The sequence below is a fragment of the Doryrhamphus excisus genome, chromosome 11 (genome assembly GCF_030265055.1).
Source record: "Doryrhamphus excisus isolate RoL2022-K1 chromosome 11, RoL_Dexc_1.0, whole genome shotgun sequence".
Taxonomy (NCBI): domain Eukaryota; kingdom Metazoa; phylum Chordata; class Actinopteri; order Syngnathiformes; family Syngnathidae; genus Doryrhamphus; species Doryrhamphus excisus.
In genome coordinates this window covers 14,576,861-14,602,455 of record NC_080476.1, presented here as the reverse complement: position 1 = coordinate 14,602,455, position 25,595 = coordinate 14,576,861, and the positions used below count along the sequence as shown (strand labels likewise).

At 39.8% G+C, this 25,595-nt stretch overlaps 3 protein-coding genes and 1 long non-coding RNA gene across 7 annotated transcripts in view; 2 read left to right on the top strand and 2 right to left on the bottom strand.

Moving 5' to 3' along the window:
* Nucleotides 1–9,526, bottom strand: part of cltca (clathrin, heavy chain a (Hc)) — a 26,949-nt gene extending 17,423 nt beyond the window's left edge. The window contains exons 1-5 of the mRNA XM_058088257.1: nucleotides 9,229–9,526; nucleotides 3,714–3,921; nucleotides 500–768; nucleotides 233–394; nucleotides 13–126 (exon numbers count right to left, since the gene is read on the bottom strand). Of these exons, the coding sequence (XP_057944240.1) occupies nucleotides 13–126; nucleotides 233–394; nucleotides 500–768; nucleotides 3,714–3,921; nucleotides 9,229–9,270 (795 nt within the window). The 5' untranslated portion in view covers nucleotides 9,271–9,526. The remainder of the gene's footprint in view (nucleotides 1–12; nucleotides 127–232; nucleotides 395–499; nucleotides 769–3,713; nucleotides 3,922–9,228) is intronic.
* On the top strand, nucleotides 8,862–21,930 carry nherf4b (NHERF family PDZ scaffold protein 4b). 3 transcript variants are annotated; one of them, XM_058088267.1, is made up of 12 exons: nucleotides 8,862–8,900; nucleotides 13,649–13,892; nucleotides 15,154–15,222; nucleotides 16,290–16,348; nucleotides 16,419–16,624; nucleotides 16,769–16,973; nucleotides 17,862–17,998; nucleotides 18,759–18,963; nucleotides 19,042–19,238; nucleotides 20,302–20,508; nucleotides 20,586–20,786; nucleotides 21,069–21,930. In XM_058088267.1, exons 3-12 carry the CDS (start codon nucleotides 15,182–15,184, stop codon nucleotides 21,096–21,098), a joined length of 1,488 nt encoding a protein of 495 aa, XP_057944250.1. In that variant the 5' UTR covers nucleotides 8,862–8,900; nucleotides 13,649–13,892; nucleotides 15,154–15,181; the 3' UTR covers nucleotides 21,099–21,930. The 3 variants fall into 3 exon arrangements, with proteins under 3 accessions (XP_057944250.1, XP_057944252.1, XP_057944251.1); XM_058088269.1 differs by lacking the exon at nucleotides 8,862–8,900 and having other exon boundaries at nucleotides 13,877–13,892; nucleotides 15,154–15,234; XM_058088268.1 differs by lacking the exons at nucleotides 8,862–8,900; nucleotides 13,649–13,892 and having other exon boundaries at nucleotides 15,135–15,234.
* On the bottom strand, nucleotides 13,406–23,056 carry LOC131138913 (uncharacterized). Of its 2 annotated transcripts, XR_009132163.1 has the most exons (6): nucleotides 22,978–23,056; nucleotides 20,676–20,779; nucleotides 20,386–20,542; nucleotides 18,988–19,145; nucleotides 16,876–16,964; nucleotides 13,406–16,489 (listed from the first exon to the last, which is right to left on the bottom strand). It is a non-coding gene; the product is annotated as an uncharacterized LOC131138913 (long non-coding RNA). The 2 variants fall into 2 exon arrangements; XR_009132164.1 differs by lacking the exon at nucleotides 18,988–19,145.
* On the top strand, nucleotides 22,506–25,595 carry LOC131138904 (uncharacterized). Its single transcript, XM_058088258.1, has 2 exons — nucleotides 22,506–22,810; nucleotides 23,356–25,595. Exon 2 carries the CDS (start codon nucleotides 23,364–23,366, stop codon nucleotides 25,419–25,421), a length of 2,058 nt encoding a protein of 685 aa, XP_057944241.1. The 5' UTR covers nucleotides 22,506–22,810; nucleotides 23,356–23,363; the 3' UTR covers nucleotides 25,422–25,595.

Sequence of the window (25,595 nt, the reverse complement as noted above, 5' to 3'; positions counted from 1 at the left end):
CCTGAGGCCTACCTGCATGGCAACAGGGAAGTCGTTTTGGGCTTCCGGAGGGAAGAACACATCCACTGCTTTCTTTGGAAATGGCTGGTTGCCAGTTGGTGGGGTTCCCACTTCAATGATGTGCAACTGGGAAATGCGGGGATGGCGGGTGGGGGGGGGGGGTGAATGGTCAGCTCTTTGACAAATGAAAATGCATATCGCATTCAAATTTGTTTACATGACGTTCACTCACTTTCCCACCAGCCTGGCCTCTGACGGCAAAGCAGAAAAGGGTTGACTCCTCAGTATTCCCCTCCATCTTGAACTGGGCGAAGCTGGCTGCGTGGCCTTCAATAGGCTGGGAAACCTTTCTGTCCACAGAGTACAACTGCATGGCTCCCACCACCCGATTTTGCTAATAAACAGCAAACAAGAATAACGTCACTATTTATTTTGCAAACTGGTGGCTATTGGCTTTTATCGAGGTTATTTTTAGAACCAGGAAGTAGTGATGAATTACCTGTGCTGAGATACCAATGAGGAGGAGCCACTTTTGCTTGGCGTCAGTGCGGTAGTTGATAATCTGGCAGCCTGCCAGACTGGAGTGTCGGTCAAAGACTTTGATGGGCTGCGAGTCGCCCTCCATGCTCCAATGGTAGACAGCGGTGTCGGTCACAAGTGCGACCGTGTTCAGGGAGATCCACTTCCAAAAGGTGACGTCGTCGGTCATAGTGTGCGCCTTCATTTTGCTCTTCATCTCAATGTTGAAGATCTGAAGCGTTTTGGCGGCTAGATGTGGGAGAAAGAGGGCAAGAGAGCCAGACCCAAAGACCATTATAGTTTCCAATAGTGCAGGTCAAACATCAAATTCTAAGTGAAGCCGAATAATCAGCGGTAGGAATCGGGCGACCATGCCGTGGTGACAGATTGGGAATGAGGTATGAGTTGTCCAAAGACAAATTAAACAGAGACAGCCCCACAACAGACAGAAGCGTGGTTGTAGTGCTAATCATAACGTGACTGATTCAATATGTTCTATCATCTTGCATTATGAAATTGTGGCGATCCATTTTATCTGCATTTTATTTAAAATGTGTTTGACACCGCAAGTGTGTGAGAGCTAATGTGTGTGGTCATGAGTGAACAGAACTAGTTACCGGGGGGAGGAGTAAACCGGACTTGTATACTTGATGCGGCGACATAATCCAGGCGTTTTTAGACATTTTAGGGGCGTCTCAGTTATTTGCAATTAGCGGGTGGTCTCAGAATAGCCTCTGCAAATAGCGCTGATATACTGTACATCGTTTACAGACTGATTTAAGCTCACATACACCCGACTACTTGTCAATTGAAGGTTCACGCATCATCTCAAATATAAATCAACGGATTGTGAGAGTGAGACTTTTGTAAAAGAAGTTAAAGGGTGGGGAGATGTAGATTAATTAAACAATGGATTTCCAATGGCTGCTTTCTTTGAATAACTAAACATTAAATGACAACAAAAAAGTTAGTTTTACTCACCTTGAGTTTTAATCAGTCGGGAGTTAATTTTGTGAGTGTAAGATGAATTAAGCAGTGTGACTGCCTCGTTTGATCATCATGATTCATGACTCGTTAACACAGTGAGAATGCAAGGACCAAGGCGAAAGAGCACAAGTGTCAAGATCACTTTGCCATCACTAAGCCATGAGAGGCAAACAGACCACTTGCAGCAGCAGCAGCGGCAGCCAAATTTCAAAGAGCAAGCACAGTGGGATATTAAAGTGATTCATGATCAGCTGTTCAAGGGGGTTTGTGTGTGCATTGTGATTATTCCTCGGTTTCATGGTGCATCATGTGATCAGCTTCATTAAAAGAGCGGCCCTGCCGACAGCGATCATCTAAGTTATTCATAAACTCTTTTCATATTATGGCAGTCAGAGCCGCTTCTACCATTTACTCTGCACCAAGTTTGCTCTACCAATGAATGACCAGCAGTGGTTTGCATGACCGATACATTGAAGTTGCTGGGATCTTCAAAATCTCACTTGCTCTGAAGGTGCAGCCTAACTTCACGTACACTGGTATTGGGGTTATAACTGAATATGAATTTGTATCCCATCAGTTGAGAATTGCATGTAGGTGTGTCAAAACACGATCAATTAAAGATATTAAAAATAAGTGGGAAAACAACAGCAACACATTGGATAGACGGCATGGATTTCACATGAAAATTAAGACAAAATATAAATTGAAATGACAATAGCGCCATATGTAAAATAGGTTCTCAATCACTTTGACATAAAATAAAAATGATGAAATGCCAGCAAGCTATAAGGTCATGGAAGCTAAATCCTGTTTACTTGTATATCACGCTTAGGTGGTCTTTAAAATAAATGTTGCTAAAACCTTGTTCATGTCTTTCTGCTTGGTTTATTACCAAAGCAGGGATGAGTGAATTCAATAATTTAAAAGTGCCTTTAAATAAAAGGGAAAAAAAAACAGGATTTTGCTTCCACGATGTTGTAGTAAATTTGAACTCACCGTCTGCAAACATAAGAAAGCAGTAAGGAAAACAAAGAACACAGAAAAGACAAAAACAAAAAGTCAAAGCAATCATGAATGCTAAACAAAAAATAAAAATATGCGTATATCAAATTGTCATAGGACAAACGTTCACTAAACATATACACTCCTCAACAAAATCTCAAGTGTGGGGGAAAATGACCAGTACTGACATTGTATGGCTGGGGATTATAACCAAATTTTGCAAGTAGAGAATCAAATTGTCAAAAAATAAAAGTCTCCAATTTATTAAAAACTAATGACATAATAAATATAAAAACGAATGTCCATGACCTCCTTGATCGAAATGGCAAAAATGCTATGAAGGTGGCAGTTGCAAGGCGCCATTACTATTGAGGTTGGACGTAGTAAGACACAGATTTTATATTCCTCAAAAGATCAAGTGGTAGACCCCAACAAAAGGCAAGGTTGTTGGAAGCGTTGTCCTGTTAAAAAGACACAGCCATCATCGCACAACCTGGGGCAACGCTGTACTTTCCCCCCCAGTCTTCAGATTAAGTTCAAGAGTATATGTTGATAAAACACATCTAACCAAATTAGCTGGATTTGTATGGATACTGACAAAACCATTTTTTATGGAATATTGCTAGGAAAAATGTCAGGCTGAAGACTAAAGCAGGGGTCCCCAAATCACTGGTTCAGCCCCGTTCACAGACCGGTACCGGGAACGCTAAAGTCATACCTTTTAAAACTGAATTTTATATATTTTGGTATGGTAATTTTTGTATTTTGTAAATTCCTGATCATCAAGTACACCCTGAATATATGCTGCAACCACCAAATTTAAAGAAAGAGAAAAAAAAGTACATATGACATATGTAGGACGCACTTGTCAGGTCTCATTTTAAGCATCATGGGAACTGTAGTCCTTTCAGCCATAAATGAGTTGTATCAAAAAAGTAGCAGCTTAATAGTCCTAAATTTACAGTATGTCAAATTCAATGTAAGTGAATATCCATTTTGGAAATAATGCATTACTTTTAAAAATAAACCACAATCAATGGGTGCCTAATACCGCTTGGTATGACATTGTGCTTTTCTTTGTTTTACACATCGGTATATGACGATGACATCAGATGACCATGGGCTCAAAAAGGTTGGGGACCACTGTGCTAAAGGCCTTATTATAAAGCTCCGATGACTACCAGGTTGCAAACACACTGCCATACCTTTCAGCGCGATGACCTTGCTGGCTGGATTCATGATGGCGCTGTCGGCTGAGATGGGCCTGCGGATGGGTGTATTGGGATCCGCCATGTCAATGATCACCACCTGAGACTGCTCGCCAACCTTCTCACGGACACAGATGAATTTATCCGACTCCATTGTTAGGGTGCTGAAACCGATGTTGGCCGGGTTGATGCCCAGGTTTTGGAGCTAAATTGGGGGGGAAATAAAGGTCCACGTCAAGCAGTACTTTCATACTTTCATAACTGTCACAGTTGAGGAAAAAAGGCCTATGGGAATATGTATTAAAGCACCAGAAAGAAAAGGGAAGGACAGCAGAGAAAAAAACTCTAAATTGAACTGCTGTCATTGATAAGCAGTGGCAGTTGGCGTTATCATACATTTGGAGGAGCAGCAATGATCCTTGATTTGGAGTTGCTAAACGCGAAAACTAACCAAGGGTTAAAAGGGGCAGCTCAGCTAGCAACTGTTAGACGGCTTTCGAATGTGCTTCATGAATTATATCCTGCCCTCTTCCTACTCTGAGCATGTAAGCTCCACATAACACACGGGCATATTACTTGTATTTGTTGTCAGCTAATGACAGCGGTTTGGCGACTAGCATTACCTATCACTGAATGACATCCTACCATAACAACAGAACGACTACTGCTTTGGTGTATGTGCACGCAGCGCTACGAAACATATAACATATGACTATATGACACATCTGGGAATGCTAACCATGAATGGCATTTTTGGTAGAAAATAATAAAATATTGAGCCAATTGCAAACAGTCCCTTGATACCTTCTTATGTAAAGAGAGGATGACACAGAAGACCGTTAATTCATGGTTTAGTGGTGCCTTTTGTTTTTTCATTTAAAAAAAAAACGGAGGCTTGCAGCTGGATGATGGCAGTTATTCTAAGTTACATAATGCTTTTCATAGCGAGACCATGTGCTACTTCTTTCACTTTCCGTCTGTGACCACCTGCCATTATCTCATGTTTTTATTTAAAAACAGAACATGATGTTATTGACTTGCAGTTCCCCGAGTTTTAGAACACTAATCCCTCGTTTATCCGAGTTAGCTGGTTGCAGACTGGACCGTGATAAGTACATTTCCGAAAAGTATGAATGGCAAATTTTCATAGAGCATAAAAACCTGTTTACGACCTACACAAACGGTCCCATTACGTGTTTGTGAGACAGGAAGAACAGGTAACGCCAAATTTTAAAGTAGAAAATTTGACTCGCATCTATCTGTGGTGGTCTGAATGCATTTGTGGCAGGCCACAACAAATGAATGAATGCATGGGAAACACTCCGGTACAGTAGGTGGCTGGCTTCTTTACGCCTTATATGCACTTGGTGTAGCAGAGAATAAGATGTAGCAGGAGGGATCTGAGGCGAAGGTAAGCAACGGCATCATAAAGACCTCTCAGTACAAATATGTGGGCAAACAAAGTGGTGGTCTGAACAGCTCTAACTTAAGTGACGTTAACCTGTCTAGCAATTAATCCACAGTTACCCCAGGGTTTCCGCCCATTGGGATATAATCATTCCTGACATCTTCCAGTAGAACTGTGACTGCTTACCATTTCCTTCAAAAAGGAAAGAAAAAATCTTGCTCAGCATAAAAAAAGCCCTTCGTTATGTCGATCACATGTAAAGTTCACAGAAGGGCAGGGAAGGATGTGCTGTGTAATGTGCTGAGGCTTGCACCACTTCACAGCCATATTCCACAACAGGAAACTTGGGACTATTGTCTGTGGAGTCTGAAACAGGCTTGCCAAGGGCTGCCTCCTCCATACTATGTGCTACGAAGGACATGTGACCAGCTCAAGAGTAAGTAGCAAGAGGACCGCTTTCACTGTTAGATAAAGAGACCGGAGGGGGTAGAGGAAGAATTGCAAGCATTTTTTTAAGAGTTATCTCCTTCCAAGCCCGATTCTGAAGAGGTGATTTGTGGCCTGCAGTTTTACTTTCCTCCCAAATGAAGCCTTTTATCTGACATTTTCATGATGCTGCTCAATGTCAAGTATTCAGCATATCTGTGTGCTTCCCCAGTCAGTCACGAGATATCAGCTGGGCCGTTCCAAGCAAAGTTCAAAGGCCAAATGCTAACCTTGTGGAAGTAGAAACGATGACAGCATAAGTAAATCAACATTTTAACACATTATTGGCTTTCTTTTTTTTTAACACACATTTTGCCAAGCTGCCAAGTTAACAGATGTGGCTAAAGGGTAATTACAATTGTCATCATTTGTCATCACTGTTTTTCATTTATATTCACGTACCCTCTAATACAATTAGTGTACCCAAACTTGGGAACCTAGCCTCTACAGTATATCCAAGCTTCATTTCTATAGTGTTAAAATATATGACTAATAAAAATGGTGTACTCACTTTTGTGAGATGTTGTAAATTAAACATGTAGCTATGGCAGGTGCTAAGGAAAACACATTTCACCTGGCAATTAAAGGTCTTAAAGAGTAGTCAACACCACACTATATAAATGGATGATATATAAAACGCAAGCTTAGCAAGTTCACATGACTGCAAAGAGTGAAAAGGGGAAGGTAATTCTTAGCTTCTGCCACAGAATGGGGGAAAGAACTGTGACTATTGAAAATGCATTAGGGATTTGTGTTCACTGCAGTTTGACGAATCGAAGAAACTGAAAAACATTAGGTTTATTTGATTTTTTTATTATTTAGAAGATGCTATGGAAGTGTTTCAAAACGGGTTTTAAGAATGAAACATGAAATGCTTTGAAAAAATGCAGAACTGACATCATACTAGCTGAGACTTCAGGTTGTAAATTCAGTTCAGCCTTTCATTCATGACGCCGCACATATTTGTATTGTATAATACAAAAAATGGTGTATCCTGCTACGTTGGGGGTCTTCTTGTGGGGTTTAATGCAATGAAAAAAAGGATGAAACATATGCAGCACATGCATTAGTGATAGTTGCCAGAGAGCCCAAGGGAGTATATAGCCTCTTTTACGATGACCACCATACATGATGCATATTGATAGCGATGCCAGCACATGTTTTTACATTACAATCCGGTGCCTTAGCATTGCTGCTGCTGCTCCTACTCCTGTAGTGGAATAATTCCACTTGTATCAAAAGGTGCAACAGTGACGTGAGGGTGAACTAGGCTTTTCGTTCTGTGACAGATTTGGGCGCGATTACCCTCCCTCTCTTGGCCCCCGCTGACCTGCACACTCACACTGAGCATTCGTGCTTAGGCCCGTCTGCTTGTGCCATCACTTGTACACCGGTGTGTTACTGCAATGCCCGTGACTGGATGAACAAAATGCAAAAAGAGTATTCATCGAGGGAGCGGAGATCCAGACATGTGGGGCCTTTCCACAGGCTGGAGCCTATCCCAATCTCAGGGCATGTATAGACAATCATTCATACTCACATTCACAGCTATGGACAATTTAGAGTCGCCGATGAACCTAACAGTATCCATTAATCAACAATAAGTTTGTAGACAACTTGCTGTGGCGTCTGTTCCAACGAGCATGTGAGTGGATGTCGGAGGCAAGAGTGGTGAGACACTGACAATTACCTTTATTCAAGTCTTGCACAATAAACCACGCCTTTCGATGTATATGTTGGATATATGCATCCTGACTGTTCAGACTTCAATAACATCGGATAACATGATCAGATTTACATCTACAAGTAAACAAAAACAAAAAAAGACTGAGTGGCCTTTGTAAAAAATATTTTTAGTGTTTAATAGTGTTTTATTTATTACTTTGTTATTGTTTTTGCCATACTGACCCCTTAAGCAAGTGTGTAGCTATGGATGTTCATCTTGTTACGTAGCTGTTAGCTTTGAGCACCCTTTCGCTACGCGGCGCTATGGAGGAGATATGGAGGAGGAGAGGCTGCATAACGGAAGTGAACAGCAAAAAAGACAGTAAAAAGGTTGCTGCATAAAGACAGCATCAACCATGTTTACCGTCTGTCGTCATGGGGAGCGTGAGATGGAAGCGGTCAAGGCGCTAAGCCGGCTTCAGAGAGACTCCCGTGAGTGCAGCATGAGTGCACCCAAGATTGAACATTAGATTAACTATTTTGATATTTATTTAAAGATAACATAACATTTTATTATATTGTTCTGTAAGATTGTTTACATTTTAATAAAACTTTGCATGCATATTTGGCATTTGTCTTGGAAAAAAATATGGGTATATGTTTCGTATATCGATATTGAACGTAAATATTTCGAGGTATGAGTTTTGGTCCATATCGCCCAGCCCTAATACCATCTATTCCTGACTTTCAACACAGCACACAACTGTGGTTTCAACACATCATTGGTATTTCCCCATATTGGCCGCGCTGGACCTCCACTTTCTCTTATACCACAATTTTTGTGGTTTTGAACCTGCGACTTTTTCATATATCTTGAAAATAGGTGACCGGCCCATGCCTGCCAATAACAACGATGTCTTAATACAAATGTGCAACTTCTTTTAGCCTTTTAAAAAATGACATGCACATGCATCACAGACAATTATGCAAAATAGATGATGCTCCGTGAACCTCCCACCCCACTAACCCAGCAACACAAATGTATTGCAGTCCTGTAGGAAACACTGATGACCATTCGTGCCCCCCACTGGCCCATCTCTCCCAATTATGACACATCAGCCCAATGTATATGGTTGCCTAAAAAAGGCAAATTAAATGAAAGCTACAGTATAGTTAGCAGACTAAATAAATGCTAAACTCAGATGTAAAATGCATGTGTTGCTTTGACTGGCATGCCAATATTAAGTCCTGTTCATTGCAAAATAAGAGTTGATAATTAAATGTGACCGTGTCGTCCTAATGACAGTTACAAGTCCAACTCCGTTGAATATTTTTAAGATGACTAACATTGCCATCTCATTCATGTTTTGCCTCATTTCAACGAGGAATCCGAAGGTTGGCGTTTCATTCATCTAAATGAGGCAATAGATCGTCCTATTAATGCAACTGTTTCGGGGCGTTCCGACTGCACATACAGACTTATCCATTATAAGAGAAAAAAATAAAAGAGAACATATTACTGTATTGTGACAGTCAACGATCATACAGTTACAACAACTGGATGGTCCTAAGAACGCCAACTTGCTACGATGATCCGAGAACGTCCTTTAAGTACTGCCCCATAGGTAGGAACCTAAATGCTCAGCTAAAATCAAACAAATAATGGTTGGTAACGTACTTCCGGTCGATAATTTTCGCCAAATTGTAATCTAGCACCGCATTAAAAGGAAATAGGGCGGCTCTCTGAAGTGTTAGCAAGAAGGCTAGATGCTAACTAAGATAAACGTCATCCACCCAGTCCGGCTAGTTAGCATAGCTCGTGAGGCTAACTTTACTTGTTAGCAATGTTTGACTCGGGCCGGGAAGTCTCTTGTGCCACAAGCAAAATCATACCGAGTGCGAATTCATAAAACATCCCACACAAAAAACATAACTATTAATCCACCCACTCACCTGCAGGTGCTCTTGAAATCGAATTGGCAGGATCTGAGCCATGGCGGTTCCTCTCACTCTCCTCCGGTTTCTTCGAAAGCTAACAAACTACGGCTTCTCTCAGATCCCAGCCGGGCAGCCAGGGAGACTCTAATATTAAGTTCTAACGATGCAAGTGAGAGTGCTGTCGGTGTGATGGTATTTTTACAATCGTCACTTGGCGCTATACTAGCGAGCTTCCCCTGGCGAATGACGGGCTACACCGACACCCTGGATCTGCAATGGCGGTGGAGGTTAGCTAGCACGGAAAACATCCCGGAAATGGAAGTGCCCAATGAGGCGGATGAATACAGACTGACACTTAAAAAAAGTGTATTCCGGCATTCGCGATTGTGTTCAGATCACTACCTGAATAATATTTTTTACCGAAATTTAGAAACACATTTAGAAATACAGAATTTTAAAGCACGGCTCTGGGGAAATTGATGATATTCTCGGAACTATTTCTTACTCGCGCCTTGATTTTTGCCACATCATTCGTCAGTATGATGAACGTCATAGGAATTGCACACTTGTTTCTCTTGGCCAATTAGATCACACCTTACAAGCCGGGAATTAAAATCATCTCAATCAAAAAGTATCAATCCAGAAATTGTGATTCCGGTAAAGTTGCATACTTATATTATTTTTTATTTATGTTTATTTTGTGTTCCATAAGCTTCTACAGCAGGGGTCTCAAACTCAATTTACTTGGGGGCCACTGGAGCTCGGGTCTGGGTGAGACTGGGCCGCATCAGGTTTTCAAAAAAAAAAAAAAACGCATTTATTAAAAACAGAAAAATTAATAAACTTTGCTTTGGTTCCGATTTTCTACAAGAAAAGCTCTGATAAAACATTCCACTGTTCTCAAATATCTTACTTTTTATTTTTCTACACAAAATAAGATGAAAAATAAATAAACAAATCAAGAATAAAGAAAATCAATCAATCAGTAATAAATAAATAAATAAAATAATAATAATAAAACGGCAAATAATAAAAACTTGAGAAACCACATATAGTTGGTGGGTAGACAAATTATTTTTTTCAGATTAAAATGAACAAAGCATTATTAGAGCCCTGTAGACATGACAAAACACGACTATAGTCACATTTATACTCTTTTTATTTACAACATATTGCGCAACTGCAGGATCTCGAGACACATGCTAACTCGCAAACTAGAGAGTTAGCCACCTAAACGGTAGCCTTCAAGTTATTTCCTTTAAATTTAAATAGCCAAAAACTTACCACTTCCACACGGATAGGGAGGATAACTATTAACAATTCTTTAACCTTTAACATGAACATTAATCAAACGTAATAATTTTTTCTGGGTACCATACAGCATCCATATCAAACTTGCGCGGGCCGCAGTAACATTAAACTTTCATATCAAGGCGGCGGCCTCAAACTAGTATCCTGCGGGCCATATTTGGCCCACGGGCCATGTGTTTGAGACCACGGTTCTACAGTATGCAACTCTGCTTGAGTAAAATCAATTTTGGTGAGTTCAGCATAGTATGTGCTGGCTTGAGTGAGTCCTCATTTCCCTTTTTAACATCCACAATTTCTATGAGTAGAGGATGTTACCTTTATTGCTCAATGTAACACAAAATGCTGGGTAAGCAAGAGTTGTTTTTTTTTGTTTATATCTTTTGCTGATCCAGCATATAGTATCATCTAGATACAAAACACTTGTACGACCGTGTGTAATACGGTAAATCCTATAAAATCATTTACTTTCCAAAACAGGCTCTTGAAGAAAATAATGTCACATTTCATAAAAGACATTCATGGTTGACATTCAGCATAAAATGACATTTTAATGAATGACCTCCAACTCCAGCAAGCATGACAGCTTGTTCATTTATTTTTTTCTGTGTGTCACAATAACAAAAGTGGCCTTCGGATGCTGTTAGTATAAAAAAAACCACCATTACACGCCAATGCTGTGGCCAAGGTTTGGGTACAGAAGGGAGCTCTGTCTTCCTGTGGGTGGTTCCACCTCAGCGACTGAAAAGGGCCACCACTTGCATCCAAATAGCTGAAGTCTAATAGACACTTCATTGACTTCTCTACCCTCTTACTAATTCCACCATCCCCGCCTTCTCCCGTGGCAGCCATTGGCCAATGAACTGCTCCCCTTGGAATAATGCATTATGGGAAGAAGTTACTGTTCAACTTGTATTGGTGCTTGTCTTGTATATTTCTTAGCTACCCTTCTTCATTATTAGTAATAGTTCTGAAGGACAGGAGACGTCACCAGATTAGTAGTTGCCGCCACCACATTGAAGTCCCCGTTGTAGGCTCACACCAGCTCCGTGCAGGGCAGCACCTGCTCCGGCGGCCGTACGGCACCAAAAGACCCCAAACGAAATAATCCATTTGGGGTCTAACTCTCATATCATACCATATCGTCATGTCAATACAAGCAAGATTTGGACGATAACTATCAACACTGTGCCCCCAATTAAACAAAATGAAGTCATTAAACGCTAATATTTATTGATAACATACATGAAAAAATATGGTTTTGCACGTACTCATTGTATGAAACTGCAGGGTCTTGAGACACATGCTAACTCGCAAACTAGAGAGCTAGCGACCTAAACGGTAGCCTTCAAGTTATTTCCTTTAAACTTAAAAAGCCAAAAACTTACCACTTCCACACGGATAGGGAGGATAACTATTAACAGTTATTTAACCTTTAACATGAACATGAATCAAACGTAATATTTTTTCTGGGTACATGATACCATAGAGCAGGGGTGCTCATTAAGTCGATCGCGAGCTACCGGTCGATCACGGAGGTGGTACTGGTCGATCGCTGTTCGATCGCGGCGTGACATTAAAAAAATATCATCCCAGCATCAATGCCGTCACTTGATTGATATACAGGGCAGCCATTCAGATGACAACTGAATGTTGCCCTTCGGGTGACCAATCAAATCAAACAACGTCTCTAAGTGCAGCAGAACTTACGATGTCAGCCTATCATCCATCCCTGTTACTTGATTGACATATAGGACAACCAGTCAGATGACAACTGAATTTTGACCTTTAGGTCACCGCTCATGCGTAAACAACGATGCAAAGTGCTAAGCTAGTCGGCGAATTGCGAGATTTTAAGCCCTCGCTAAAGTTTATGGTCACTAAAATGAGTGAAGGAGCTGGACCAAGTAAAAAGGCAAAAAACATATCACTTCCATACGGATATGGAATATTATACGGATATTATGATACGGATATTATCCATGACTGATAAACATTTGGAAGTGTGCTTGAGGCTGGCTATCAGCAGCTACTGTCCGGACTATGCATCCCTGGCTGGTTCAATTCAGTGCAAGTCATCAAAGTAAACTCAGGTAATTACAAAAAATGTTAATAGTTAATTATGTGTGTTTTGCAATATTGGCTCATTTTGTTATGTAAGGTACATCAACATACATTGTACGTACAAATAATCCTCAATACATTTGAAAATAAATAGATGTTTTGCATTTTTGTAGTGGGTAGATCATTTTGACTCTGTCATTTTAAAAGTAGCTCGCATGCTGAAAAAGTGTGAGCACCCCTGCCATAGAGCATACGGCGGGGGCCTCAAACTAGTGTCCTGCAGGCCACATTTGGCCTGTGGGCCGCGTGTTTGAGACCCCTGAGCTACAGGGCTCAAAGTTTAAATTAAAAAAAAAAGTAGCGGTAAAGTGATGCTAAATGTCAAATGATAGCTTATTGTGCTTGGCCAAACCATCCATATTTTCATTTCTGACTTCATTGATTTCAGGGAGTTATGAGGAGAACCTTTGAACCACTTAGAGATGAAGTTACTAATTGACTCAGCTGGGCCTTTGCTCCTTGCAAAGGGTGAGCTGGTGCAAGTTTTATTTGAAGCATAACGCCATCTAGTGGGCTCAAGCTTAAATAAAAATAAAAATAAAAATAAAAATAAAAATAAAAATAAAAATAAAAATAAAAATAAAAATAAAAATAAAAATAAAAATAAAAATAAAAATAAAAATAAAAATAAAAATAAAAATAAAAATAAAAATAAAAATAAAAATAAAAATAAAAATAAAAATAAAAATAAAAATAAAAATAAAAATAAAAATAAAAAAATAATAATAAAAATAAAAAAATAAATAAAAAATGCCGCTTGATTTTGCTTTTTTAAATGACTTTTTAAAATATATACAATATATTATAAAAAAATATATTCATTCATTCATTTTCTACCGCTTTTTCCTCACGAGGGTCGCGGGGGGTGCTGGAGCCTATCCCATAATATAAAAATATAAATATGTACAAAAAATCAACATGAAACAGCCCAGTTAATAAATGCTGCCTGAGCATACAGTATTTGTGTTTTGATTTTTATTGTCACCTGCACCTTGCACTATAGCATCGACCGAGACCAAGATGGCTCCCGAGTGCCTGTGCAACCTTGAACCTGGTGACGACGCACAGATAAAGCAATACAGCGCATGAAGTCGGAAAGTGAGCGACTTTGTTGGAATTGAAGGTTCAGCAGGAACAGTTTAAACATTGCCTTGCCCCTTGGCGCCCTGGGGGGAGGAGCGTCTCTATTTTGGATGCCTCCTACTTTTTTCTCCGTGTGGTGACACTGGGGCACAGCATGATGTCAGGTACAGTCACTGCATATTTTATTATGGTCTCTATTATATTATTATTATTATGTTATTTTTTGTTTTCATGGCTTCCCTGTGTAAACTCCTATTTATGGGCATATTCGCCTTAAAAAGACTATGATAGAACGCGTGATAAGAAGTCGTGCACACGGCAGAAATGGACGAGCTGTTGCTGACACGGTTAGTCAAATAGATAAGCAGTGAGAGATTAGCGAGCCAGGGTAAGATGACAATGCATACAGGAATATCAGGCCGTAGTTCCTTGAAGCTCTGAAGATGTTTTCGCCATTTGTGAATGATTGCTCTCGCTGTGCTTGGCTGGAGTCCCAAAGCTTTAGAAGTGGCTTTATGACCTTTTCCAGACTGATATATCTCAATTCATGTAGGTTTAGAGTTGATATGCTCAAGTGCATCCGTTTGCATTGACGTGAGGTTCATTTCCAGTAAAATGATTCTTTGCATGTTGTTGTGGGGTCTTTTGTGACCTCTTGAGATGAGGCGACGTTACGTTCTTGGGGTCATTTTGGTCCGGCGACCACTCCTGGGAAGGTTCACCAATGTTCCATGTTTTCGCCATTTGTGAATAATGTCTCTTGCTGTAGTTGGCTGGAGTCCCAAAGCTTTAGAAGTGGCTTTATGACCTTTTCCAGACTGATCGATCTCAATTCATGTAGGTTTAGAGTTGATATGCTCAAGTGCATCCGTTTGCATTGACGTGAGGTTCATTTCCAGTAAAATGATTCTTTGCATGTTGTTGTGGGGTCTTTTGTGACCCCTTGAGATGAGGCCATGTTACGTTCTTGGGGTCATTTTGGTTCGGCGACCACTCCTGGGAAGGTTCATCAATGTTCCATGTTTTCGTCATTTGTGAATGATTGCTCTCGCTGTGGTTGGCTGGAGTCCCAAAGCTTTATAAGTGGCTTTATGACCTTTTCCAGACTGATAGATCTCAATTCATGTAGGTTTAGAGTTGATATGCTCAAGTGCATCCGTTTGCATTTACTTGAGGTTCACTTCCAGTAAAAAATAAATAATGCAATAAAGGCGTGTACCGGTATTGTATTTTATCCGGCAGTGCTGTCTGTAGTTTCTAGGAAAACTACTTTCTTTATCAGTTAACCACAAATGATTAACACTGTTCTAGGAGATCCCAACCCTTTCCGAGAGTACAAGGACAAAAGATTATTCATCTGAAGTTAAACCCTCCTTTATGATAGTACTTCAGCTGAAGTGTGCTCGCATTTGTACTCCCTGGCAGGCTCAAAAACGGCTTCTCTGGAAAACCCATGCCTCAGCCGAGTGGACCTGGACTGACATCCAGAGAGCTGTAAGTTGATACGTATGTATACTCGACCTCCATATCGTGATTTCAATGCTTTGCTGCAAAGACAATCACTTGAATTGATCTTTGTTTTTGAAGGATTGGTGGAAATGAAAGGTCTGAACTGTTTACATCAGGGGTGTCCAAACCTTTCCCAGCGAAGGTCACATAGCAAAAAGTGAAAGCAGCACATATAAATACGCTAAAAAGGGAAAATTCTTGTAAAATTGCAGCTACTATCTCAACTGTAAATGTTCTTATAATAGGGACTTTATTCCCACAATATTTTGACTTTATTCGCATAATATTATAATTTTTTCCCCAATCTAATTTTTCAAAAATGATGTATTTTTTGTTTATTAAAAATAATATTATATCCTTTACAACCACACACACATCTTTTTGCTTTAATTATTTCACCTCTATATGCTACTAAAATGACATAATTCTTCCTTGTTTATATTACCAGTTCATTCCTGTAAAATTGTGACTTTTTTCCTCATTTGATTCTGAATTTTAAAATATTAATATTAATTAATTAATAAAATATTAATGTTAATATTTGGGCTTTTTTCCATTTTTTTGTACTTTTCCTCTTTACATTTTTCTTCTTGTAATTATAATATTTTGACTTTATTCAGGTAATACTTGTTGTGTCTAATAATAATAATAATGATAATAATAATATAACTTATATATTGTGTCTGTTTTTTAACATTTTTAATACAACTTTTCATTTTTTTGTTTTTTTTTGCTGTTTTGTTTTATATATAATTATTTTTTATAATTATAAAATATTATTATATTATATATAATTTTTAGATTATGAAATTTTTATATTTATATTATAAAAATTATATTTATAACATAAAAAACATTATATTATAAAAATAATTAAAATAAGAAAATAATTAATAATTATTATTTAATTATTTTTGTTAAATTAGATTTTTTTCTATTTGTATAGTCAGGAATTCTGTATGTTTTTGCTCACTTTGACATGTAATTCCCTTTTTTTTTTTTTATTCTACATTGAACTTACACATGATCTGACTTGACTTTTTTCTGTGAAGGAAGTTTACATTTAATCCTAAAGAGGGAATAGACAACCCACTGATGGTCATCACGGAAGGTAACACGTCCATCAGCTTCTAACGGTCCCGTGTTGGAATAAGGCCGTTCAAGGACTTTTCCTCCCCCAGAGTCGACCCCCAGGCCACGTCTCTGCGTGCTGAAAAAGGAGGAAGGCCAATCTTACGGCTTCCATCTGCGTCTGGAATGGATCCAACAAGGTCACATCATCAGGAAAGTGGTCTCCGGGGGGGTGGCAGAACGTTGTGGACTTGAAGATGGAGACAGGCTTCTTGAGGTCAACAACGTCTATGTCGCGGATGCTCCTCACCAGGAGGTAAATATATTTTGGGGGTTTTTTCTGGGGAGCTAAAGACAGACTTCACAATCGCCGCTTCTCTCTTCTCGCCAATTTTGCAACCATCAACTCCCGACCAATCGCATTATTCAAAGCACCGGGATTCATTTTTTTACGAATCAGGTGGCCAAGAGAATAAGGCAGAGCGGACACCACTTGTGTTTGTTGGTGCTGGACGGAGACGAGTACGAGAGGGTGCTGGCCCGGGATCAGAACCTGCGTGACCTTACCCGAGCGCATAAGAGCGAAGACTTGGAGCCACCCAGACTGTGTCACATCATCAGGGATCCTGTCTCCGGTCTGGGCATCAGCTTCACACCTGTGGGAGGTAATAATCAATTCCTGCAGGTATTCATGCCGATTTGACCACCAACGTCCAAACTTCTTCTACCAAAAATCAAAATGTTTAAAAAACCTGTAAATAGGTCATTTAAACTCAATTTCAGTCCTCTAGACATAAAATAGTGACCTTTAGACTCATATTATTCAATAAAATATACATAATAACAGGCGTTTATCGTAATTAAAGGGATAGTTGGGATTTTATGACGTCCCCATCAGAAGTGTAGTACTTCGTCCATTGTTCTCTTAAACCTTAGTCGTTTGGAAAAGAAAACAGTCTCCCTCAGATCTTATGAACATCCAGCAGCAACACAACATTTTGTCATGACCGCTATTGAGACATACTGTATACTGAATCTAGTCGATAACTACCTCAAAAAGTGTGTTTAATCCACTTTGGCTGAGTGCTACTACCGTCATTACGGAAATGACGCTAAGCTGCAAGCTAGTTTTGTCACGGCTAGCGCCATAAACTATGTAATTTTTAAAAACATTTTCACAAACATTTTCATGTTTTTTTACCTACAATTGCAACTTTTTTCCTGTTAGAATTTTAAAAAATCTCACTATTTTCACTTTATTCTCATATTTTTAATATATAAATAATATAATATAATATAATGAAATGCAATATAATATATTTTTTCATGTTCATGTTTTTTTACCTACAATTGCAACTTTTTTCCTGATAGAACTAAAAAAAAAACTCACCATTTTCACTTTATTCTCATAATAAAGCATTTTTGTTCAATTTCTTCTTTTTTTTAAAATAATTTAATAATTATTAAGTTGAAACGGTAAGAAAATGTTCTTACTGTTTCAACTTAATAATTATTTTCATAATTATAACTATGTGTCTGTTTGTTATCTGCAGCTGAAAAAGGTTGCTTCTCTGTGAACCTGGTTGCCGGAGGGGCGGCTGAAAAGTCCGGAGTCCGAAAGGCGGATCGCCTGGTGTGGATGAATGGAGCCGCGGTTTCCGATCTATCGCACGCTGCACTCAGCAGGATGGTAATAATAATCGTTTTTTCAGCCACTGAATGCTGTTTACCTCCATTCTTAGGGTCTAAAGAGACATAACGTTAAAGGGGACCGATTATGATCATTTTGCGGACGCTCGTATAGCAGCTGGACACGATAACCCGCACAGAAAGCGTTCCAGATCTTCCAGAATCGGCGCCTATTCCAGCTGTATCTCATTGGATTGGAAACAGGCTGCTTTAATTTATTCCACCCACTCTGTTGTGATTAGTCACACTCCCGAGGGCTCCCGAGGACTTACGGACAGCTGCCGAAACCCTGGAATCAAGCGACTCCAACCACTTCTGCCCGATGCTTGTTTAGACTTGAGTAAACATTTCCTGAGAGACCTTAGCAACACCGTAAACAGAGCCAAGCAGCGCTGGGGGGTGAGGGCAGGCCTACACCGTGTCTGGGCACGCCCATATAAGCAAGTCCGGATCGCAATGATGTCACAATGTTCAGTGTTTTAAAAAAACTCAGTAAAACCGAGCGTTCTGAGCCATCTTAAACCTTCTTTTAGGGCTCAATTCCAAATGAGCAAAGCTCGTTATTGGAAACTTTGAGACGGTTTAACACGAGAATACAACATTCTAACGACATTTATCGGTCAGAAAAGTGGACAAAGCATAATAGGTCCCCTTTAAATGTCGATTTTTCATAATGAGCCCAGAGGTTATCCTCGTCTTCTGAAATCACAATTTATTTCTTAGTAGGCAAAATGAAATGAAAATCTCTTATTTTGTTGCAGATGAAAAAATGCGGCAATCACATCACCATCCTCGTGATCGACAGCGAGAGTGAGAAGAAATACGCCAAGTTAAATATGCCCATTCTCCCTTGTATGGCCGTTCCACATAACCTACCCTACAGCTCCAGAAAACTGCACATGGACTCTGCACCCGAGGGCTACGGTTTCCTACTCCGCTTTGAGAAGGCAGCATCGGGACGCACCGGTACGGGCTTCAAACAAACCTAACCTGAACAAAATGGTGCCTTCTTGTCCTTCTTGACCGTTTATTCGCCGACTACAGCTCACATGCTGCGTAAGGTGGACGCCGGCAGTCCAGCCGAGAGAGCGGGGATGCGTGACGGCGAGGTGCTGCTGGAGGTCAACGAGGAGCCGGTGGAGTCGCTGCTACATGATGAAATTGTGAAGGCGGTGAGAGAGAGCGGCCAACATATTTCTCTCACGACTATTACGCCTCAGGGTCAAGAGTTTTATACGCAGGTTGGTGACACTGAAGTTTATAAATCAAATATTGTCGTAGCTAGAGCATAAATAGGTCATTTAAAGTCCATTTCAGTCCTCTAGACATAAAATAGTGACCTTTAGACTCATATTATCCAATAAAATATACATAATAACAGGCGTTTATCGTAATTAAAGGGATAGTTGGGATTTTATGACGTCCCCATCAGAAGTGTAGTACTTTGTCCATTGTTCTCTTAAACCTTAGTCGTTTGGAAAAGAAAACAGTCTCACTCAGATCTTGTGAACATCCAGCAGCAACACAACATTTTGTCATGACCGCATACTGTATACTGAATCTACTCGATAACTACCTCAAAAAGTGTGTTTAATCCGCTTTGGCTGAGTGCTACTACCATCATTACGGAAATGACGCTAAGCTGCAAGCTAGTTTGTCATGGCTAGCGCCATGAACTATGTAATTTTTTTTTTTAATTTCACAAACATTTTCATGGTTTTTTTTACCTACAATTGCGACTTTTTTCCTGTTAGAATAAAAAAAACCTCACTATTTTCACTTTATTCTCATATTTTTATAATATAATATAATATAATATAATATAATATAATATAATATAATATAATATAATATAATATAATATAATATAATATAATATAATATAATATAATATAATATAATATAATATAATATAATATAATATGTATTTTTTTCCAATTTCTTCTGGTTTTAAAATGTCTTACTATTTCAACTTTCTTCTTTATAATTATTTTCATGATTATGACTTTATTCACATTTAATCGAATAACACAATTTTAAAGATGCGCTGTATTTGTTGTCTATTACAACTTTGCCTTTTCTTGTATCACTTCAATTTCATGCTACAAAAATGACATTTTGTCATTAGATTACAGCTTTTCAGTTTAATACTTTAATACATTATTCTTGTTAAATTACTGCTGTTTAGTTTTCCTTTTAAATGATACATTGGGCCAATGAGAAACCCTCTCCAGGCCGCAGTTTGGACACCCCTGTTCTATCGTGTACCATCGACGCTTCCCTTGTGTTCTGTTCTCGTTGCAGTTAGGCCTATCGCCTGACCTCTTCTGTGAGGATGAGGTTATCGAGCTGGGCGGCAGTGAAGCGGTCTACGGTGTAGAGCCTTACCTACAAAATGCCACACGTGACCCGTCCAAGCCCGGCAGAGTCTGCTCCTTCCAAAAAGGTCCCTTGGGATTCGGCTTCAACCTCGGTTGCGTCCCACAGCGTCCTGGCACCTTCATCAGTCAAGTCGGGTCGAAATCTGACACGTCCAAATTGTTCTCTATTTAAAACACAATGACAATGTCATTTATTCTGTTCATCAGGTGGCCCCCGGGGGCCCGGGGGAGAAAGCAGGACTAAATGTGGGTGATGTAGTAGTGGAAGTTAACTGGAAAAATGTGGAGGACCAATACTTGGAAGATGTGATGATACTGGTGAAGGAAGGTGGCCAGGAGCTTTCCTTACGGGTCATGGATGAAGTCGGCTACAAAATGGCTGACACGCCTTCTGTCACCAACTGTGGGGTAAGAACATGTCATACTACGTTTATATTACATTATACTACATTTACTTGAAGAATAAACCAGTACGTCACTCATTTTGAAGTAGGTGGCTCCATTTTGTTTTGTACTTCTTCATGGTTTCAACTCATTTTTTGTTTCTGGTGTCGTTCCACTCTCCTACAGTCTTCATTAGAATGACATGCAAATTAGATGATGATGTCATCGCATCACTGGCACTACAATAGGCTGCAGTCTTTGTTTGTTTCTTAGTGTACATATTTACACAATTTCTGTTCTCGGCAGGAAGACGACACAGAGGACTCACGTTTATGACTACTTGGACTTCCAATGGGACTTGAAACTCCAGTTTTTCTCATCACAATGACCTGCGTGCTCACGTTGAAGGACTTTGTAGCAAGAATTCACATAAGATATGCTAAAACTGCGTTGGTGGTAGTAGTAAAGTGTGGATGCTAAATCACACACCCCACAAATATCTGTACTGTATGCGGTGTTGTCAAGGTTTTGCGGAAGATGCGAGTACACGTTTTGTGTATGTGCTTTTTCTTGATATTTTCCTCCATTTTTTCTTAATGTAAAATGTTCTATTATGGTAGCCATATATGTCTCGGTTGCATTTTCCTCCATTTTCTACATGTCATTTAAAAGTTATATGAAATAAAATAATGTAAAATGTTCTATTATGGTAGCCATATATGTCCCGGTTGCATTTTCCGCCATTTTCTACATGTCATTTAAAAGTTATATGAAATAAAATAATGTAAAATGTTCTATTATGGTAGCCATATATGTCTCGGTTGCATTTTCCTCCATTTTCTACATGTCATTTAAAACATATATGAATTAAAATACTTAATTTTTTAATGTAAAATGTTCTATTATGGTAGCCATATATGTCTCTGTTGCATTTTCCACATGTCATTTAAAAGTTATATGAAATAAAATAATGTAAAATGTTCTATTATGGTAGCCGAATATGTCTCTGTTGCATTTTCCGCCATTTTCTACATGTCATTTAAAAGTTATATGAAATAAAATACTGTAAAATGTTCTATTATGGTAGCCATATGTGTCTCGGTTGCATTTTCCTCCATTTTCTACATGTCATTTAAAAGTTATATGAAATAAAATAATGTAAAATGTTCTATTATGGGAGCCATATATGTCTCGGTTGCATTTTCCGCCATTTTCTACATGTCATTTAAAAGTTATATGAAATAAAATACTTAATTTCTTAATGTAAAATGTTCTATTATGGTAGCCATTTTTGTCTCGGTTTCATTTTCCGCCATTTTCTACATGTCATTTAAAAGTTATATGAAATAAAATAATGTAACATGTTCTATTATGATAGCCATATATGTCTCGGTTGCATTTTCCGCCTTTTTCTACATGTCATTTTAAAGTTATATGAAATAAAATACTTAATTTCTTAATGTAAAATGTTCTATTATGCTAGCCATATCTCAGGTAAATGTGATTTTATTTATTTTTATCAGCATGATATTGTAGCGTCGTTGGCGAAGCTATGGAAATTAAACGACTGTGGTCGATAACAAGCTATTATTGCACAACAATAATGGCGACAGTCGGCCGTAACCACGCCTACAAAACCACAGCCAGCAAATCAACGCCCCCCACACCTGGTGCATTCACAGTCACCCCGGAACAGTCAGACACTCAAGGGCACAACATGTCAACATGAACACGTCAGGGTCGCTACAATATTTTATATATAAGTATCCAGTATTGTCCTCCTCCATATTTACATATAAAAAATGCATTGTACATTTATACACTTTTCGTGTATAACAACTGAATCAAAGCTGACGCGTCGCCATCATTTTGCGTCATTTCTTTGAATCAAACGTGACGTTTTTGTTTGGCTTCTATGACGATTATGATGACGAAGGCATAAAGCTCAGTATCATGGTAATACTGGTAATGCCAAACGGCCACCGCAAAGTGCTGAACATCGGACATTTCCGCCTTGGCAGCTGATCCCGGTGCTATTCATACCAGTTGTAAGTACTTATGTTGATGGTTCAACGTACGTCTGTACCTTTTTACCCCTTAAAGCTCGCCATAACGTTATATCTTATGTAATGTTGTTTATATATATATACACACATATAGACCAATAGAAATAGTGTCATAACGATGGGACACAAATCAACGCTATTCAACTTACAGAAATTCGCGCCGCACAGGTTCAACTGTTTAATACAGCCAACTTTTCTTCTCTCTTGGGCTCATGGGCTGACTATAACCTGCAGGTAAACGTTACTGCCCTCTCTAGGCCAACCAATGAATTACACTTCAGGTTTTAACACCATAAACAATACAGCAGTTCAGTTGCTACAATACATTTGGGTGATACCAAGCGTTTTACAATACTTTGACATACTTTTACCACTACTACACTACATTACAATTCATATATGATTTAACTAATATCCAGAAATTAAAAATTGTTATATTTTTAAACTTTTCACACAAATATCAACAAAAACATGTGCAATAAAAATGGCCACCAAGGGGTGATAGTAACAGACGCTGTTGTTCTCAGGTGCAAACATGCAGATCTTTGTGAAGACCCTTACCGGAAAGACCCTCACACTCAAAGTTGACTTCACTGACACCATTGAGAATGTCAAGGCCAAAATCCAAGACAAGGAGGGCATTCCAACTGATCAGCAGAGACTGATCTTTGCTGGCAAGCAACTGGAGGATGATTGCACCCTTTCAGACTATAATATCCAGAAGGAGTCCACTCTCCATCATGTCCTGCGACTCAGAGGTGGAATGCAGATCTTTGTGAAGACGCTCACTGGAAAGACAATCACACTTGAGGTCGAAGCCAGTGACACTGTTGAGAACGTGAAGACCAAAATCCAGGACAAGGAAGGCATCCCCCCTGATCAACAAAGGCTGATATTTGCTGGAAAGCAACTGGAAGATGGCCGCACATTATCTGACTACAACATCCAGAAGGAGTCCACCCTCCATCTTGTACTGCGTCTCAGAGGTGGCATGCAAATCTTTGTGAAGACCCTCACTGGCAAGACTATCACCCTTGAAGTTGAAGCCAGTGACACAGTTGAGAATGTGAAGACCAAAATCCAAGACAAGGAAGGAATTCCCCCAGACCAGCAGAGGCTGATCTTTGCTGGTAAGCAACTTGAAGATGGCCGCACCTTGTCTGACTACAACATCCAGAAGGAGTCCACTCTCCATCTTGTCCTGCGTCTCAGAGGTGGGATGCAGATCTTTGTGAAGACACTAACCGGCAAGACCATCACTCTTGAGGTTGAGGCCAGTGACACAGTTGAGAATGTGAAGACCAAAATCCAGGACAAGGAAGGAATTCCTCCTGATCAACAAAGGCTGATCTTTGCTGGTAAGCAACTGGAAGATGGACGTACCCTGGCTGACTACAACATCCAGAAGGAAGCGACCCTTCATCTAGTCCTGCGTCTGAGGGGTGGCATGCAGATCTTTGTAAAGACTCTCACTGGAAAGACTATCACTCTTGAGGTTGAGGCCAGTGACACAGTTGAGAATGTGAAGACCAAAATCCAAGACAAGGAAGGAATTCCTCCAGATCAGCAGAGGCTGATCTTTGCTGGTAAGCAACTAGAAGATGGCCGTACCCTCTCTGACTACAACATCCAGAAGGAAGCTACTCTCCATCTAGTCCTGCGTCTCAGGGGCGGGATGCAAATCTTTGTGAAAACCCTCACTGGCAAGACCATCACCCTTGAAGTTGAGGCCAGTGACACTGTTGAGAATGTGAAGACCAAAATCCAAGACAAGGAAGGAATTCCTCCAGATCAGCAGAGACTGATCTTTGCTGGTAAGCAACTGGAAGATGGCCGTACCTTGTCTGACTACAACATCCAGAAGGAAGCTACCCTTCATCTAGTCCTACGTCTGAGGGGTGGCATGCAGATCTTTGTGAAGACCCTAACTGGCAAGACCATCACCCTTGAAGTTGAAGCCAATGACACAGTTGAGAATGTGAAAACCAAAATCCAAGACAAGGAAGGAATTCCTCCGGACCAACAGAGGCTGATCTTTGCTGGTAAGCAACTTGAAGATGGTCGCACTCTGGCTGACTACAACATCCAAAAGGAAGCCACCCTCCATCTTGTCCTGCGTCTGAGGGGCGGGATGCAGATCTTTGTGAAGACCCTAACTGGCAAAACCATCACCCTTGAAGTTGAAGCCAATGACACCGTTGAGAATGTGAAAACCAAAATCCAAGACAAGGAAGGAATTCCTCCAGACCAACAGAGGCTGATCTTTGCCGGTAAGCAACTGGAAGATGGCCGCACCTTGTCTGACTACAACATCCAGAAAGAAGCGACCCTCCATCTTGTCCTTCGTTTGAGGGGCGGGATGCAGATCTTTGTGAAGACCCTGAGTGGAAAGACCATCACTCTTGAGGTTGAGTCTAGTGATACGGTTGAGAATGTGAAAACCAAAATCCAGGACAAAGAAGGAATTCCCCCTGATCAGCAGAGGCTGATCTTTGCTGGTAAGCAACTGGAAGATGGCCGCACCTTGTCTGACTACAACATCCAAAAGGAGTCCACTCTCCATCTAGTGCTGCGTTTGAGGGGCGGGCAGTAGAATATGTCAAGAGTCCGTGCTTAAACCTTTCAAGCAAATGTGTTCTGTATGACTTGCTTGATGTGCCTGAATAAATGACAAAACCTTCCAATGTTTAATTTAAGTTGTGTGTGTCTTTTCGCCTTTGTAACCTTGATCATTGATAATGTGAAACATGAACTCTTTTATTAAAGT